Source organism: Pseudophryne corroboree, chromosome 4 (genome assembly GCF_028390025.1).
Source record: "Pseudophryne corroboree isolate aPseCor3 chromosome 4, aPseCor3.hap2, whole genome shotgun sequence".
Taxonomy (NCBI): Eukaryota; Metazoa; Chordata; class Amphibia; order Anura; family Myobatrachidae; genus Pseudophryne; species Pseudophryne corroboree.
This window is the reverse complement of record NC_086447.1, coordinates 51054189-51072236: the sequence shown is the minus strand read 5'-3', so window position 1 is coordinate 51072236 and position 18048 is coordinate 51054189. Positions and strand designations below refer to the sequence as shown.

The following is an 18048-nucleotide window of genomic DNA, read 5'->3' as shown; positions in this document are numbered from 1 at the left end:
CATGCGACGGTCACCAATGGAGCTATTGCATGCTACAAACACTTTACTGTAGCTGGGAAAACACTTCCATTCAAACTGCTCGTCCGACACCACCCAGATACTCACTAGTTCATTAAACCTTACAAATTCTTCACTGTGGTGCTTTCTAATAGACTACGGGCCATATAAATATCTTTAATGGCCCCTACTGTACAGCCCCCATACACGATGAAATACCTGGTAACGCTACGAATGCAAATGGAAAGCTTGGCGTGTGTTTCATCCTTTGCTCCTGATTATATAAACTGAATTGCTTATAGAAAAGTACAGTAACTACACTTATTTATCAGCGTCCTGGCTGCAAATGCTGATTAAGCCATGGCCCAGATTTACATTCAGTTCTGCATGGACGTGACGCCATAAATCCTCAAAGCGCCAGTCACAGAGCTGATTAAAACCCTGGTAAAATCTGCGGCCAACCAGAGTATTGGAGTTAATAATCTAATATATCTTTAAAAGTACAAAGAATTCCATTTCCCGTGGCATATTTTACTGTTTATGGTTCATGAGTGCACATTGCTTCATGCCGGCTCTCAGTGGATCCGGGCTCCGTGCGCCGGGCGCGATTAAATTGCTCAGTCGCAGGATGATTGACAGTCTGAGCAGAAAACAGAGCTGCCTAAAAAAATGTACACCTTCATAATGTGATTACACCATGAATAACCCGGGTGCCAAGCATTGTATAACTGCTTTCTTGCACTGCATACAGTCCAATCACCCTATCAATGCACACCGTGCCTCAGTGGGTATCCGTTCACATGGTCGACCATGTTATGGTCGACAGTCATTAGGTCGACCACTATTGGTCGACATTGACATGGTCGACATGGACACATGGGCGACACATGAAAATGGTCGACAGATGAAAGGTCGACACATGAAAAGGTCGACATGCATTTTTTAACTTTTTTTTGTTTTGGGGAACTTTTCCATACTTTACGATCCACATGGACTACGATTGGAACGGTAAAGTGTGCCGAGCGAAGCGGTAGCGGAGCGAAGGCACCATGCCCGAAGCATGGCGAGCGAACGCGGTGCACTAATTGGGGTTCCCAGTCACTTTACGCAAAAAATGACACCAAAAAAAGTTAAAAAAATCATGTCGACCTTTTCATATGTCGACCTTTCATGTGTCGACCATTTTCATGTGTCGACCATGTGTCCATGTCGACCATGTCAATGTCGACCAATAGTGGTCGACCTAATGACTGTCGACCATAACATGGTCGACCATTCATACCGGAACCGCCTCAGTGATGCCGCTGAATGAATGGGCAGGCTACATTCTCCTAAATGCCAGTCACAACATGGCCGCCTGCACAGTGCCTCAGTCATGTGACCGGTTCCTAGCAACCAACACATAAACAGACCCGTCACCTCTCAACCGTAAAGGAAAAAGCATCACAAGTGGAGGGGCTTCTCCAAGCATCCAATCAGATTCTAGCTACCACTTTATAGAATTTACTAGATAAATGATAACTAGAAGCAACTTGTTTTCACCTGCCTCTTATTTTATAATAAATACGTCTCATACATGCACGGTCATCGATAAGTCACTACTCACAGCCAATAGTGCGTCTATGGTGACAACAAATAAATTACCAATAAAACTGACTTTTGTTTCAACCACTAATTCTACGATATTGATATTTAAGCTGTTGTCTCACAAAACTAGATGTTCCCCGGTCACTCATCTGCACTTACAGATGGATTTGTCCTTCTCTTGTGTCATGCTTTCCCTTCTCTTCCCCATTGCATCCACAGTGACATCTATCAGACGGAGAAAGAGATAGTAAAGGATAAAGAGAAGAATAATCGGCAACGCCCCCCAAAAATCATTGAGCCACTAGAGCCCCCACCCAAGGTAACTAACACTCAGGCCCGTCATTTAAGCCGCACGTACCTGAACTTTTCTTTCTGAGATTCCTGCTTCCTGTAAAGCAACGCAGCCGGGGGCCATGGATAAGCTAATATAAGTGGCTCCTTGTACTAGCGGAGGTGAATGGGATTCTATAACTCATAGCAAATGCGCGGATGTTAAAGATTCCTATACATTTATAGGTGTGTGAACAGGACATGCAACATCATGATACGGACATATGGTAATGATCCTATAGTACAGCTAAATAATATATCTTACAGATTTTATTTCTGTTCATCGTGTGGGAGAACGTTTCTGTGGAGGAAACTTGTTGCTGAAAGATCAGGTGTTTGACAACCCATATCACAAGGGACGTGTTCCAGCCTCTTCATGAATGGAGACCCCTTATATACTTTTCTATATAAACTGTTACGTACATAAATGACAGGAACCTCGGTGAATATCCCTAAGCACACAGGCCAGTCCACAACCCTGCTCACCGCTACACGTCTAGGCCACAGCAACGGGAAGACACTGGGAACGCCTAGAGCTGTATTCTGTTCGTGTCCCGTGGTTATAAAATATTGAGGTTTCTCCTGAATAAACAGCTGCAATCATTATTACTGTGGGAGAGATGAGAAAGTCAGATTATAATCGCAGACTTCCCCGGCAATCGCCATTTTCCTGTCGCCAACACTGCACGGTACAGAGACGCTTTATAGTCATACATGTATTATATCATTCCCACACAAACATGTGCCTCTCGTGTCCTTACATACACACGTGTACATAACCTCATGCGTGCATTATCCATGTGGACAGATAATGTCTCTTACATTAATCCTGTTGCTACAATTCTAAAGGTTAGATACATAGTAACAGCTTGGAAACACTTTGGCGCAATGTACTGCAGCCCTCTTACTGCCTGCAGTGTTACATTCTGCATGGGGGGGTCATTCCGAGTTGATCGCTAGCTGCCGTTGTTTGCAGCGCAGCGATCAGGCTAAAAATCTGCATTTCTGCGCATGCGTATGCACCTGCAATGCGCACGCGCGTTGTACGTTGTGGTTGTGCTCAGGTTCTAGCGAAGTTTTCAGTCGCACTGGCGGCCGCAAGAAGATTGACAGGAAGGGGGCGTTTCTGGGTGTCAACTGACCGTTTTCAGGGAGGGTTTGCAAAAACGCAGGCGTGTCTGAAAAAACGCAGGCGTGGCTGGGCGTTCGCTGGGCGGGTGTCTGACGTCAAATCCGGACAGGAATAGGCTGAAGTGATTGCAAGCATTGAGTAGGTTCAGAGCTACTCTGAAACTGCAAACTTTTTTGCAGAGCTCGGCTGCACAGGCGTTCGCACTTCTGCTAAGCTAAAGTACACTTCCCAGTGGGCGGCGGCATAGCGTTTGCACGGTTGCTAAAACTAGCTAGCGAGCGAACAACTCGGAATGACCCCCCTGGACCGGTATACCTTCAAGACTTAGGCACTCTACTGAGGAACCCCTTTGCGGCGTATGATACAGGTGTACACCCCAAATACGAAATGACCACTGGACGTGATTTACTGTAGTTACTAGAAATATATAGCAATAAATACCAACGTACAATCGTCATAAACATCAGAGGAAACGTGAATCGGTATTGAGCAAATTATCATTAATGAGAAAGAAGAATGGTGTCAGGGAGAGGATTATGGGACAGTCCCCCCACCCCCTCGCTCTATCTCCCTATTTCAATAAAGGATAATAATAATTATAATTGTTAAGATGAGTTAGTGACATATTTTTTTCTTTTCTATTCTTTCCCCTAATACAGTAGAGACAGTCGTGTCTACAGGGTGTGATAATGCAGACAGGGGATGGGGTAATTATTTTACCCTTCCCCTAATCCGCTTGGATCGGGGGGTGGCAGCTACGGCTAAGACTCGGGGGGGTGTCAGATAGGGATACTCCCCCCCCCTAGTGCCTAACCCTAACCAAACCCCTGGGCCCTGACCATAACGGTCACCCTGATACTTACCTTCTGTACGGGGTCGGAATTCCAACGTCAGTCACATGACCATCAGCATCCCAACTGCCGGGATGCTAACCTCATCCTGTGTCTACATTATACCACTAGAATACTGCTCCATCTGTCTCCTCCCTCTCATTTAGATATGGGAGCCACTGGCAGCCAGCAGAGAAGATATGCAAATGATTACTTAATACAGCAACTCAGCGCGCCCAAGATGGCCGCCTCACCTTTTGCAAATGAGGAAAGGGGTTTGAGTCCTATCAGGGACAAAAGGTGCATAAGAAAAAGACAGCGTTAGAAAAGCATGCATAATAATAAGAATATGATATATTCCATGAGACATTAGTACATACCGACAGGCGCACAATAAGATTTTCATGTCATGTTACAAACGCAATAATTTGTGACTTTTTACTTTTCATTTAAGCCGAGTCGTCCGAAGTACAAGGCCTATGCTCCGGGAAACCTTCTGGCGCCTCTACAGTTCCAGGTAAGTGCACCGGGCTGTGGGTGGTATCTATGGCAGAGGACTCACCACCTAATGAATCTTATTTATTCATTAACATGTATTCATATAACGTATTGTCTTATTAGCACAGTGCTTGACGCAAAATATTATTTCTTTTAAATTAATACTATGTATTATACCGTGGAAATATGATTAAAGGGATTATCTTGGTTTACATTTAAAGTTTTAAAAAACTTAAATATTTGCAGCATTGTATTACTATTCCTTTGGTGCAGTTGCAGTGTTCCTGGCTCATTTGTAGTCCTTACGTCATTAGTGAAAACCTTGGCAAGTTATTTAATATAAATGCTCTAAGTGACATTTGTGGATTTACCAGTCCCATGCACATTGGAGAATAAGCCCTAATGGGGATCTGCAGTGAGTTGTGTTTTAATGTAAACATTGCACGTCTGTCAAGGTCTGTTGCAGTAACACTTCCTATATTTCATCCATAAGGCAGCACAGAGTGCTCCTCCATCTACAGACCTTTGCTTCCTCCTGTATTTCATCCATAAGGCAGCACAGAGTGCTCCTCTATCTACAGACCTTTGCTTCCCCCTGTATTTCATCCATAAGGCAGCACAGAGTGCTCCTCTATCTACAGACCTTTGCTCCCTCCTGTATTTCATCCATAAGGCAGCACAGAGTGCTCCTCTATCTACAGACCTTTGCTCCCTCCTGTATTTCATCCATAAGGCAGCGCAGACTGCTCCTCTATCTACAGACCTTTGCTTCCTCCTGTATTTCATCCATAAGGCAGCACAGAGTGCTCCTCTATCTACAGACCTTTGCTCCCTCCTGTATTTCATCCATAAGGCAGCACAGAGTGCTCCTCTATCTACAGACCTTTGCTCCCTCCTGTATTTCATCCATAAGGCAGGACAGAGTGCTCCTCTATCTACAGACCTTTGCTTCCTCCTGTATTTCATAAATAAGGCAGCACAGAGTGCTCCTCTATCTACAGACCTTTGCTTCCTCCTGTATTTCATCCATAAGGCAGCACAGAGTGCTCCTCTATCTACAGACCTTTGCTCCCTCCTGTATTTCATCCATAAGGCAGCACAGAGTGCTCCTCTGTTTACAGACCTTTGCTTCCTCCTGTATTTCATCCATAAGGCAGCACAGAGTGCTCCTCTATCTACAGACCTTTGCTTCCTCATGTATTTCATCCATAAGGCAGCACAGAGTGCTCCTCTATCTACAGACCTTTGCTCCCTCCTGTATTTCATCCATAAGGCAGCACAAACTGCTCCTCTATCTACAGACCTTTGCTACCTCCTGTATTTCACCCATAAGGCAGCACAGAGTGCTCCTCTATCCACAGACCTTTTGCTTCCTCCTATATTTCATCCATAAGGCAGCACAGAGTGCTCCTCTATCTACAGAGCTTTGCTTCCTCCTGTATTTCATCCATAAGGCAGCACAGAGTGATCCTCCATCTACAGACCTTTGCTCCCTCCTGTATTTCATCCATAAGGCAGCACGGTATCCGTTCAGATGGTCGACCATGTTATGGTCGACCGTCATTAGGTCAACCACTATTGGTCGACATTGACATGGTCGACATGGACACATGGTCGACACATGAAAATGATCGACACATGAAAAGGTCGACATGAGTTTTTTAACTTTTTTTCCTTTTGGGGAACTTTTCCATACTTTACGATCCACGTGGACTACGACTGGAACGGTAATCTGTGCCGAGCGAAGCGGTAGCGGAGAGAAGGCACCATGCCCAAAGCATGGCGAGCGAAGGGAGCCATGCGAGGGGACGCGGTGCACTAATTGGGGTTCCCAGTCACATGACGCAAAAAACGACACCAAAAAAAGTTAAAAAACGCATGTCGACCTTTTCATGTGTCGACCATTTGCATGTGTCGACCATGTGTCCATGCGACCATGTCAGTGTTGTCCAATAGTGGTCGACCTAATGACTGTCGACCATAACATGGTCGACCATTCATACCGGAACCAGGCAGCACAAAGTGCTCCTCTATCTACATAGCTTTGCTTCCTCCTGCATTTCATCCATAAGGCAGCACAGAGTGCTCCTCCATCTACAGACCTTTGCTCCCTCCTGTATTTCATCCATAAGGCAGCACAGAGTGCTCCTCTATCTACAGACCTTTGCTCCCTCCTGTATTTCACCCATAAGGCAGCACAAAGTGCTCCTCTATCTACAGACCTTTGCTCCCTCCTGTATTTCATCCATAAGGCAGCACAAAGTGCTCCTCTATCTACAGAGCTTTGCTTCCTCCTGTATTTCATCCATAAGGCAGCACAGAGTGCTCCTCTATCTACAGACCTTTGCTCCCTCCTGTATTTCATCCATAAGGCAGCACAGAGTGCTCCTCTATCTACAGACCTTTGCTCCCTCCCTCCTGTAATTCATCCATAAGGCAGCACAGAGTGCTCCTCTATCTACAGACCTTTGCTTCCTCCTGTATTTCATCCATAAGGCAGCACAGAGTGCTCCTCTATCTACAGACCTTTGCTCCCTCCTGTATTTCATCCATAAGGCAGCACAGAGTGCTCCTCTATCTACAGACCTTTGCTTCCTCCTGTATTTCATCCATAAGGCAGCACAGAGTGCTCCTCTATCTACAGAGCTTTGCTTCCTCCTGTATTTCATCCATAAGGCAGCACAGAGTGCTCCTCTATCTACAGAGCTTTGCTTCCTCCTGTATTTAATCCATAAGGCAGCGCAGAGTGCTCCTCTATCTACAGACCTTTGCTTCCTCCTGTATTTCATCCATAAGGCAGAACAGAGTGCTCCTCTATCTACAGACCTTTGCTTCCTCCTGTATTTCATCCATAATGCAGCACAGAGTGCTCCTCTATCTACAGACCTTTGCTCCCTCCTGTATTTCATCCATAAGGCAGCACAGAGTGCTCCTCTATCTACAGACCTTTGCTTCCTCCTGTATTTCATCCATAAGGCAGCACAGAGTGCTCCTCTATCTACAGACCTTTGCTTCCTCCTGTATTTCATCCATAAGGCAGCACAGAGTGCTCCTCTATCTACAGACCTTTGCTTCCTCCTGTATTTCATCCATAAGGCAGCGCAGAGTGCTCCTCTATCTACAGAGCTTTGCTTCCTCCTGTATTTCATCCATAAGGCAGCGCAGAGTGCTCCTCTATCTACAGACCTTTGCTCCCTCCTGTATTTCATCCATAAGGCAGCACAGAGTGCTCCTCTATCTACAGACCTTTGCTCCCTCCTGTATTTCACCCATAAGGCAGCACAAAGTGCTCCTCTATCTACAGACCTTTGCTCCCTCCTGTATTTCATCCATAAGGCAGCACAAAGTGCTCCTCTATCTACAGAGCTTTGCTTCCTCCTGTATTTCATCCATAAGGCAGCGCAGAGTGCTCCTCTATCTACAGACCTTTGCTCCCTCCTGTATTTCACCCATAAGGCAGCACAAAGTGCTCCTCTATCTACAGACCTTTGCTCCCTCCTGTATTTCATCCATAAGGCAGCACAAAGTGCTCCTCTATCTACAGAGCTTTGCTTCCTCCTGTATTTCACCCATAAGGCAGCACAGAGTGCTCCTCCATCTACAGACCTTTGCTCCCTCCTGTATTTCATCCATAAGGCAGCACAGAGTGCTCCTCCATCTACAGACCTTTGCTCCCTCCTGTATTTCATCCATAAGGCAGCACAGAGTGCTCCTCTATCTACAGACCTTTGCTCCCTCCTGTATTTCACCCATAAGGCAGCACAAAGTGCTCCTCTATCTACAGACCTTTGCTCCCTCCTGTATTTCATCCATAAGGCAGCACAAAGTGCTCCTCTATCTACAGACCTTTGCTCCCTCCTGTATTTCATCCATAAGGCAGCACAGAGTGCTCCTCTATCTACAGACCTTTGCTCCCTCCTGTAATTCATCCATAAGGCAGCACAGAGTGCTCCTCTATCTACAGACCTTTGCTTCCTCCTGTATTTCATCCATAAGGCAGCACAGAGTGCTCCTCTATCTACAGACATTTGCTCCCTCCTGTATTTCATCCATAAGGCAGCACAGAGTGCTCCTCTATCTACAGACCTTTGCTTCCTCCTGTATTTCATCCATAAGGCAGCACAGAGTGCTCCTCTATCTACAGAGCTTTGCTTCCTCCTGTATTTCATCCATAAGGCAACACAGAGTGCTCCTCTATCTACAGAGCTTTGCTTCCTCCTGTATTTAATCCATAAGGCAGCGCAGAGTGCTCCGCTATCTACAGACCTTTGCTTCCTCCTGTATTTCATCCATAAGGCAGCACAGAGTGCTCCTCTATCTACAGACCTTTGCTTCCTCCTGTATTTCATCCATAATGCAGCACAGAGTGCTCCTCTATCCACAGACCTTTGCTCCCTCCTGTATTTCATCCATAAGGCAGCACAGAGTGCTCCTCTTTCTACAGACCTTTGCTGCCTCCTGTATTTCATCCATAAGGCAGCACAGAGTGCTCCTCTATCTACAGACCTTTGCTTCCTCCTGTATTTCATCCATAAGGCAGCACAGAGTGCTCCTCTATCTACAGACCTTTGCTTCCTCCTGTATTTCATCCATAAGGCAGCGCAGAGTGCTCCTCTATCTACAGAGCTTTGCTTCCTCCTGTATTTCATCCATAAGGCAGCGCAGAGTGCTCCTCTATCTACAGACCTTTGCTTCCTCCTGTATTTCATCCATAACGCAGCACAGAGTGCTCCTCTATCTACAGACCTTTGCTTCCTCCTGTATTTCATCCATAAGGCAGCACAGAGTGCTCCTCTATCTACAGACCTTTGCTTCCTCCTGTATTTCATCCATAAGGCAGCACAGAGTGCTCCTCTATCTACAGACCTTTGCTTCCTCCTGTATTTCATCCATAAGGCAGCACAGAGTGCTCCTCTATCTACAGAGCTTTGCTTCCTCCTGTATTTCATCCATAAGGCAGCGCAGAGTGCTCCTCTATCTACAGAGCTTTGCTTCCTCCTGTATTTCATCCATAAGGCAGCACAGAGTGCGCCTCTATCTACAGACCTTTGCTTCCTCCTGTATTTCATCCATAAGGCAGCACAGAGTGCTCCTCTATCTACAGACCTTTGCTCCCTCCTGTATTTCATCCATAAGGCAGCACAGAGTGCTCCTCTATTTACAGACCTTTGCTCCCTCCTGTATTTCATCCATAAGGCAGCACAGAGTGCTCCTCTATCTACAGAGCTTTGCTTCCTCCTGTATTTCATCCATAAGGTAGCACAAACTGCTCCTCTATCTACAGACCTTTGCTACCTCCTGTATTTCATCCATAAGGCAGCACAAACTGCTCCTCTATCTACAGACCTTTGCTACCTCCTGTATTTCATCCATAAGGCAGCACAAACTGCTCCTCTATCTACAGACCTTTGCTACCTCCTGTATTTCATCCATAAGGCAGCACAGAGTGCTCCTCTATTTACAGACCTCTGCTCCCTCCTGTATTTCATCCATAAGGCAGCACAGAGTGCTCCTCTATCTACAGACCTTTGCTCCCTCCTGTATTTCATCCATAAGGCAGCACAGAGTGCTCCTCTATCTACAGACCTTTGCTTCCTCCTGTATTTCATCCATAATGCAGCACAGAGTGCTCCTCTATCTACAGACCTTTGCTCCCTCCTGAATTTCATCCATAAGGCAGCACAGAGTGCTCCTCTATCTACAGACCTTTGCTTCCTCACTGTATTTTTTCCAGTTTGTTCTACAACTGTGGCTCAACAATGCTTTGCCTAACATCCTCTGTTTCATAGTCTCCGCTGCATATACCTGGCTACCTACTGCCGTTAGAATATCGCAACGACTCCACCTGGCAAACACAATTGTGGTAACAAGGGTTTGCACTTGAATTCGGTAGAGCGTACGACATTGACCCCCGTTTGCTCACTTGCAGTGAATTGGCGTAACTATAGCAGGCAGCCTCCAGAAGGTTATATTTCTCTTCTCTGCTCCAAATGCAGACGTAAGTTGGTATGGCATCATCTGCAGATGCCATCCCCATTACCATTGCCCGCTGTCCCAGAATGTCCAGAGGTTCCTGGATTTTAGGTATTCCACCCTGACTTCTGATTCCTGCTACCAGGACCCTCATCCCCTTGCTGCACCTGTCCCTTGAACTTCTAAACTGAGGTCTCCCATAGGCAAACGTGGTTGGAAAATGCTGTGTGGTCAATGCCAGCGGGTAAGGCACCTAGAGGAGTGATAGGCACCCGGTGGCATAACAAGAGTCCGTTCTATGGCATCACTGTTCTGAGACGCAACCAAACTTTTTTTTATTTATTTTTACTTCATATTAATGTTTTGTTTTTATATTCTACTATTATATATATTTTCCTTATTCTTCTAATATAAATCCTTTCCCTGTGGATGGATGATGCATGACGGCTGCTTATTTGTAGAACCGGCTGTTAGGGAAGCCTTGCTGTGTTGACCGAATATATATATATATATATATATATGAAAATAAAAAGAATAAACGTCAGCTGGAAAGTAAAGTAAATTCTGAACTATTTTCTGTACTCCCCCCGCATGGGGCACACAGGCCTGGCAAAATACTGCCCCAGCCACGCTGAGAACCTCACAGATACCAGGACGGACGCTGCTTTGTGTCTCCTATCCTGCTGTTCAGCAGAAAGTATGTAATTCACAGTCAGAAATGTGCTCTGACAATGTGACCGTGAGCATGGCAGCTAGTGATAAGCCGGCCGGGGCTGGAGACATTCCCGGAGGAAAGGGAGAATATTATCTGCCTGCGTCAGGATCGCTCACGGCTGAGATATGGGGTCCGGATCATAAAGGGGATTTCTAATGAGCTCCCTCCAGCCTGAATCGCTACAGCACCCTGCAGTTCACGGGGTCACTTAATGTCATTTATTATATATTAATATTAAGGGGGAAGCGCTGGATCCCTGTGTGAAAGAGGAGGTAGGGCGGAGTGTCAGCGATAGGATATAAACCATAATATTACGCAGAATATACACAGCACACACACACACACACACACACACACACACACACACACACACACACACACACACACATATACACTGCTCAAAAAAATAAAGGGAACACTAAAATAACACATCCTAGATCTGAATGAATGAAATATTCTTATTAAATACTTTGTTCTTTACATAGGAGGTCATTCCGAGTTGTTCGCTCGCAAGGCGATTTTAGCAGAGTTGCTCACGCTAAGCCGCCGCATACTGGGAGTGAATCTTAGCATCTTAAAATTGCGAACGAAGTATTCGCAATATTGCGATTACACACCTCGTAGCAGTTTCTGAGTAGCTTCAGACTTACTCGGCATCTGCGATCAGTTCAGTGCTTGTCGTTCCTGGTTTGACGTCACAAACACTCCCAGCGTTCGCCCAGACACTCCTCCGTTTCTCCGGCCACTCCTGCGTTTTTTCCGGAAACGGTAGCGTTTTTTCCCACACGCCCATAAAACGGCCTGTTTCCGCCCAGTAACACCCATTTCCTGTCAATCACATTACGATCGCCAGACCGATGAAAAAGCCGTGAGTAAAATTCCTAAGTGCATAGCAAATTTACTTGGCGCAGTCGCAGTGCGGACATTGCGCATGCACATTAAGCGGAAAATCGCTGCGATGCGAAGATTTTTACCGAGCGAACAACTCGGAATGAGGGCCCTAGTTCAATGTGCTGACAACAAAATCACACAAAAATTATCAATGGAAATCAAATTTATTAACCCATGGAGGTCAGGATTTGGAGTCACCCTCAATATTAAAGTGGAAAAACACACTACAGGCTGACCCAACTTTGATGTAATGTCCTTAAAACAAGTCAAAATGAGGCTCAGTAGTGTGTGTGGCCTCCACGTGCCTGTATGACCTCCCTACAACCCACACAAGTGGCTCAGGTAGTGCAGCTCATCCAGGATGGCACATCAATGCGAGCTGTGGCAAAAAGGTTTGGTGTGTCTGTCAGCGTAGTGTCCAGAGCATGGAGGCGCTACCAGGAGACAGGCCAGTACATCAGGAGACGTGGAGGAGGCCGTAGGAGGGCAACAACCCAGCAGCAGGACCACTACCTCTGCCTTTGTGCAAGGAGGAACAGGAGGAGCACTGCCAGAGCCCTGCAAAATGACCTCCAGCAAGCCACAAATGTGCATGTGTCTACTCAAACGATCAGAAACAGACTCCATGAGGGTGGTATGAGGACCCGATGTCCACAGGTGTGGGTTGTGCTTACAGCCCAACACCGTGCAGGACGTTTGCCATTTGCCAGAGAACATCAAGATTGGCAAATTCGCCACTGGCGCCCTGTGCTCTTCACAGATGAAAGCAGGTTCTCACTGAGCACGTGACAGACATGACAGAGTCTGGAGACGCCAAGGAGAACGTTCTGCTGCCTGCAACATCCCCCAGCATGACCGGTTTGGCAGTGGGTCAGTAATGGTGTGGGGTGGCATTTCTTTGAGGGGCCGCACAGCCCTCCATGTGCTCGCCAGAGGTAGCCTGACTGCCATTAGGTACCGAGATGAGATCCTCAGACCCCTTGTGAGACCATATGCTGGTGCGGTTGGCCCTGGGTTCCTCCTAATACAAGACAATGCTAGACCTCATGTGGCTGGAGTGTGCCAGCAGTTCCTGCAAGACGAAGGCATTGACGCTATGGACTGGCCCGCCCGTTCCCCAGACCTGAATCCAATTGAGCACATCTGGGACATCATGTCTCGCTCCATCCACCAACGCCACGTTGCACCACAGACTGTCCAGGAGTTGGCGGATGCTTTAGTCCAGGTCTGGGAGGAGATCCCTCAGGAGACCATCCGCCACCTCATCAGGAGCATGCCCAGGCATTGTAGGGAGGTCAAACAGGCACGTGGAGGCCACACACACTACTGAGCCTCATTTTGACTTGTTTTAAGGACATTACATCAAAGTTGGATCAGCCTGTAGTGTGTTTTTCCACTTTAATATTGAGGGTGACTCCAAATCCAGACCTCCATGGGGTAATAAATTTGATTTCCATTGGTAATTTTTGTGTGATTTTGTTGTCAGCACATTCAACTATGTAAAGAACAAAGTATTTAATAAGAATATTTCATTCATTCAGATCTAGGATGTATTATTTTAGTGTTCCCTTTATTTTTTTGAGCAGTGTATATATATATATATATATATATATATATATATATACTCCTTGCAGCGGTCCGGCACACTCACTCCACCTGGGTACTGGCTCGGGTGCCTTCCTCAAGGAGTGTAATTCCTTCTATAGCCACAGAAAGGAGGCGGCACCCAGAGACTCGATAAATAGGTGAAAAAAACGACCCGTGTGTTTATTCAACGTTTCGGGGGTCGTGCCCCCGTCTTCAGGAAATTGTGTTTCCTGAAGACGGGGGCACGACCACCGAAACGTTGAATAAACACACGGGTTGTTTTTTTCACCTATTTATCGAGTCTCTGGGTGCCGCCTCCTTTCTGTGGCTATATATATATATATATATATATATATATACATATATATATATATATATATATACATATATATATATATATATATATATATACAGTGTCGAGTTACATTATTATGACCACCAGCTAATATCCAGAGTAACCGCCCCGGAGCGCCATACGCAGCAGGGTTTGTTGAGCTGTCATGTTAGACACTCGTCTGGCAGCCCCCAGGTACAGTGTGACGGTGAGCTGCTCCATTGTAGTGCGTCGGTCGGCCCTCACGCACCTCTGTAGCCGACGTTCACCTCTCACATCTATGGCACGTGATGCTCCGCAAGTTCCACATCCGTTATTGGCAGTGGTGCCATTTGTCCAGTCACGATACACCTTCACCGCAGCAGCACGCGGACAGGTCACAGACTGCGCTGTGTCAGAAATACCGCCACCCTTGGCCCGAAAGCCGATAATCACTCCTTACTGCAAATGGGATAACTCGCCCCTTTTACCCATGACAGCAACGAGTGATATGTGTGCAGACGGCCTATCGCACACCTTATATACCCACCAAGCCAGCGCACGACGCGTGATATACTTCATGGGCTACGCGCTGCCAACATGACATCTAGGAGGTGGTCAGAATAATGTGACTCGCCCGTGTACATTGAGGTTATTGCATTGGGAGCCATGTGCAGAATGCCGCTGGAACAGTCAGGCAAAGGCGCTCCTCAACTAAAGTCTTCATTAGGGGCATCTTTGTCAGGTCCCATGGGCAATTTACAGTCTACTGCGCATATCTCCAGTAACATGTCACCAACGTTATTTTACTAATTGAATTCCCCCCCCCCCCCATTGCCAGGAAACTTTCTGCCGGTTCTGCGATCTGTCCATTGTGTGTCACTGTCTAAGCGTGAAGGAAACCACTGATGCTTCCATGCCGAGTTGCTTTTGCTAAGTATCACGGCAGACTTGCCGGCCGCACTCGCTTCCTCACTGCGCTATTGTTGTCCGCTACTACCAACGCTGCTAATTACGTGTGTTTGTGTCTGTGCCTTGCACCCTTCCCGCACAGGTGCCCCAAAGTCTGTGCGCCAGCTCGCCCACACTCTGTAGCCCAACAGAGTACCAATCTCCGATCGACTCCACGCACAGCCCTCCGCTCCTGCGTCACAATGTCTTCAAGCGTCGCAGTATGCGGGTAAGGCTTGCATGCTTTGCGTTACTACGTATTGCCAGTACGTAATTACATGTGTGGTTGGTTGGGTTGTTGGTCAGGGCGCTACTGTATATTTACCTCTATCACCGTATTTATTTTTCGGAAAGGAAGAAGATTTTGTGAAGCCCAACAGCAAGGAGGAAGCTCGGAAACTGTGGGAGAAGGAGCGGGCCAAGATGTTACAGGTCATGAACCACCAGCAGCAGCAGATGTTGGAGGACAACAAGTGGCTGAAGCAGGAGGAGAGGTCCCTCGTCAATACACTCAAGGTGAGGAGGAATAGCAGCATTGCATACATACTGTCATATCAGGGATTCGTACCCATCACCTCTTACATTGCAGTCAGGCAGCTTACTCATACAGCATCACAGACATTACCCAGCCGGACAAGGTCCATGCATACTAAATGGAGGCCTGATGACACAGCCTGATCTGTGTCCTCTACCCTCCCCAGAAAACTTTTACCTCACAGTCATTAGGGACTGAGCCAAAATCCCCTAGTATTCACCCTCTGCTGCCAGCCCTATGTATGTGCCCCATTGCCCCTCCAGCCACTGACGTCTTCACCACATTTGTCTGTGACACCGTTGTGCAGGGGCACACAGAGATCTGACTGTGTAATCCTGAGTCAGGCCTTACGGCTGTGCATAGGGTTGAGCTCAGTACTTCCAAGAGCAGAGAGACTCAGGGGCAATTAACTCCCCACAGATGATGGCCCAAAATGTAACGGCGAGGCCATTGTATCCCCGCGCTTCCATTCCATCTTATAATTGCTCAGGACACAACGGTTTACAGACAACTCCTCATGTCAATCTCATGTACTACTAGACTGTGTGCAAGAGAAGAGCAGTGATGGAGGTACAGTAACTAGTCCCACTTATCCTTATTACATGATAGTGCTAAACGTAATGCACTGTAACTGTTATTTTACTGCCTCAGCTAATAATGCATTACCTCACTAATAAACATTTTTTTTTTTTTTTTATACGGCGCCAGCATATTCTGCTTTATAAATACTAACAGACAGACAAAGGGGTAAGAGGGTCCTGCTCTCATAGACTTACAGTCTTCAGGAGATTAATGCATGAGAATGTTACAGGTACAGATTGCAAAGGCAGAAAAAGTGCTTTATGGGTTAGCTGCGTTCTTCATCGACGCGCAAGCCGAGTGATCCACCGCCGAGAGTCGTGGCTTTTTTTTGTTTCTGTTTGTCTTGCTCTGCGGTTGGCGGGTGCGCTCTGCGCTACGAAGGGTCGGGGAGAAACCTGGTGGTGGATTAATATGATCTGGACCATTGGACTGTACATATAACATGTCGCCACCACACACAGGGCCGGACTATGGTCATGTCATGCTTTCGCTGCGTGTCAGATGATGCAAGAATTAAGTATGTCATTGTGTTTTTCGTTGTGCAAAGGGGGTAATTCCAAGTTGATCGCAGCAGGAATTCTGTTAGCAATTGGGCAAAACCATGGAGGTCATTCCGAGTTGTTCGCTCGCAAGGCGATTTTAGCAGAGTTGCTCACGCTAAGCCGCCGCCTACTGGGAGTGAATCTTAGCATCTTAAAATTGCGAACAAAGTATTCGCAATATTGCGATTACACACCTCGAAGCAGTTTCTGAGTAGCTTCAGACTTACTCGGCATCTGCGATCAGTTCAGTGCTTGTCGTTCCTGGTTTGACGTCACAAACACACCCAGCGTTCGCCCAGACACTCCTCCGTTTCTCCGGCCACTCCTGCGTTTTTTCCGGAAACGGTAGCGTTTTTTCCCACACGCCCATAAAACGGCCAGTTTCCGCCCAGTAACACCCATTTCCTGTCAATCACATTACGATCGCCAGACCGATGAAAAAGCCGTGAGTAAAATTACTAAGTGCATAGCAAATTTACTTGGCGCAGTCGCAGTGCGGACATTGCGCATGCGCATTAAGCGGAAAATCGCTGCGATGCGAAGATTTTTACAGAGCGAACAACTCGGAATGAGGGCCCATGTGCACTGCAGGGGAGGCAGATATAACATGTGCAGAGAGAGTTAGATTTGGGTGTGGTGTGTTCAATCTGCAATCTAATTTGCAGTGTAAAAATAAAGCAGCCAGTATTTACCCTGCACAGAAATAAAATAACCCACCCAAATCTAACTCTCTCTGCACATGTTATATCTGCCCTACCTGCAGTGCACATGGTTTTGCCCAACTGCTAAAAAATTTCCTGCTGCGATCAACTTGGAATTACCCCCAAAGTTGGGGCACAAAGTTGGTCATTGGACTTCACGTAGCCTGACCTCATGGACCATACCACTATGCTAAGGTTCAAGGGCAGTATAATCAATATATCACTGAAAAGCTAAACTGACGTTTCCCCAAATTAGCCTGCAGCAGCCATGGTGGCCACACGTTACCCCAGATGGATGAGATGATGGGCTGAGAAGATGTCTGTGTTGAGCAAAGATAGCATTGGCTACGGCCGCAGCATTCTGCATACTGACCCCGTCACATTGCCAGGCCTTGAGAAGTATAACAAGTAGGGTGTGCGGCTGATTAATTAGGCGGCTGGGCTTGAGCCATTCCTTAAATATTCCTGGTCCCCAGTGATCTGGATTGTTCCTCTCTATGTTAGGCTAAGCACTGAGATACGGACGTAGGCCGAGTGACGGATAATTGGGTCTTTGCAGACCGTGGAATATTGAATTACCATGCTCTAATGTAGCGCAATAAGAGGAGCTCTGTAAACCGAGGGAATAGCTTTCAAAATCTCTGATCCCCGTAGACCCGGCTGATTTCAGAGGTGAAATATTTCATATATAGAGGTCAGCGGTGCCCAGGAACGGGGCTGTATTATGCATGATTAAGGTTCAGTGGAGAACAAGCCATTATATAGAAGCTGCTTGTGCGCAGAATATCAACTGCATACGAGACGAGGCAGAACTCTGAATGAGGAGGACGTCTCTGGCTCTGCACCTCCATCCTCTATTACACACATTAGGGACTGACCTGTGG

At 46.7% G+C, this 18048-nt stretch overlaps 1 protein-coding gene across 3 annotated transcripts in view; it reads left to right on the top strand.

Moving 5' to 3' along the window:
* PTK2B (protein tyrosine kinase 2 beta) overlaps nucleotides 1-18048 on the top strand; it is a 252387-nt gene that overhangs the window by 222341 nt on the left and 11998 nt on the right. For 2 of the 3 annotated variants that reach the window (XM_063915029.1, XM_063915027.1), the window contains 4 exons: nucleotides 1804-1903; nucleotides 4331-4393; nucleotides 14908-15033; nucleotides 15159-15320. In XM_063915029.1, coding sequence (XP_063771099.1) covers nucleotides 1804-1903; nucleotides 4331-4393; nucleotides 14908-15033; nucleotides 15159-15320 — 451 coding nt within the window. The remainder of the gene's footprint in view (nucleotides 1-1803; nucleotides 1904-4330; nucleotides 4394-14907; nucleotides 15034-15158; nucleotides 15321-18048) is intronic. The other variant, XM_063915028.1, reaches the window with a different exon arrangement.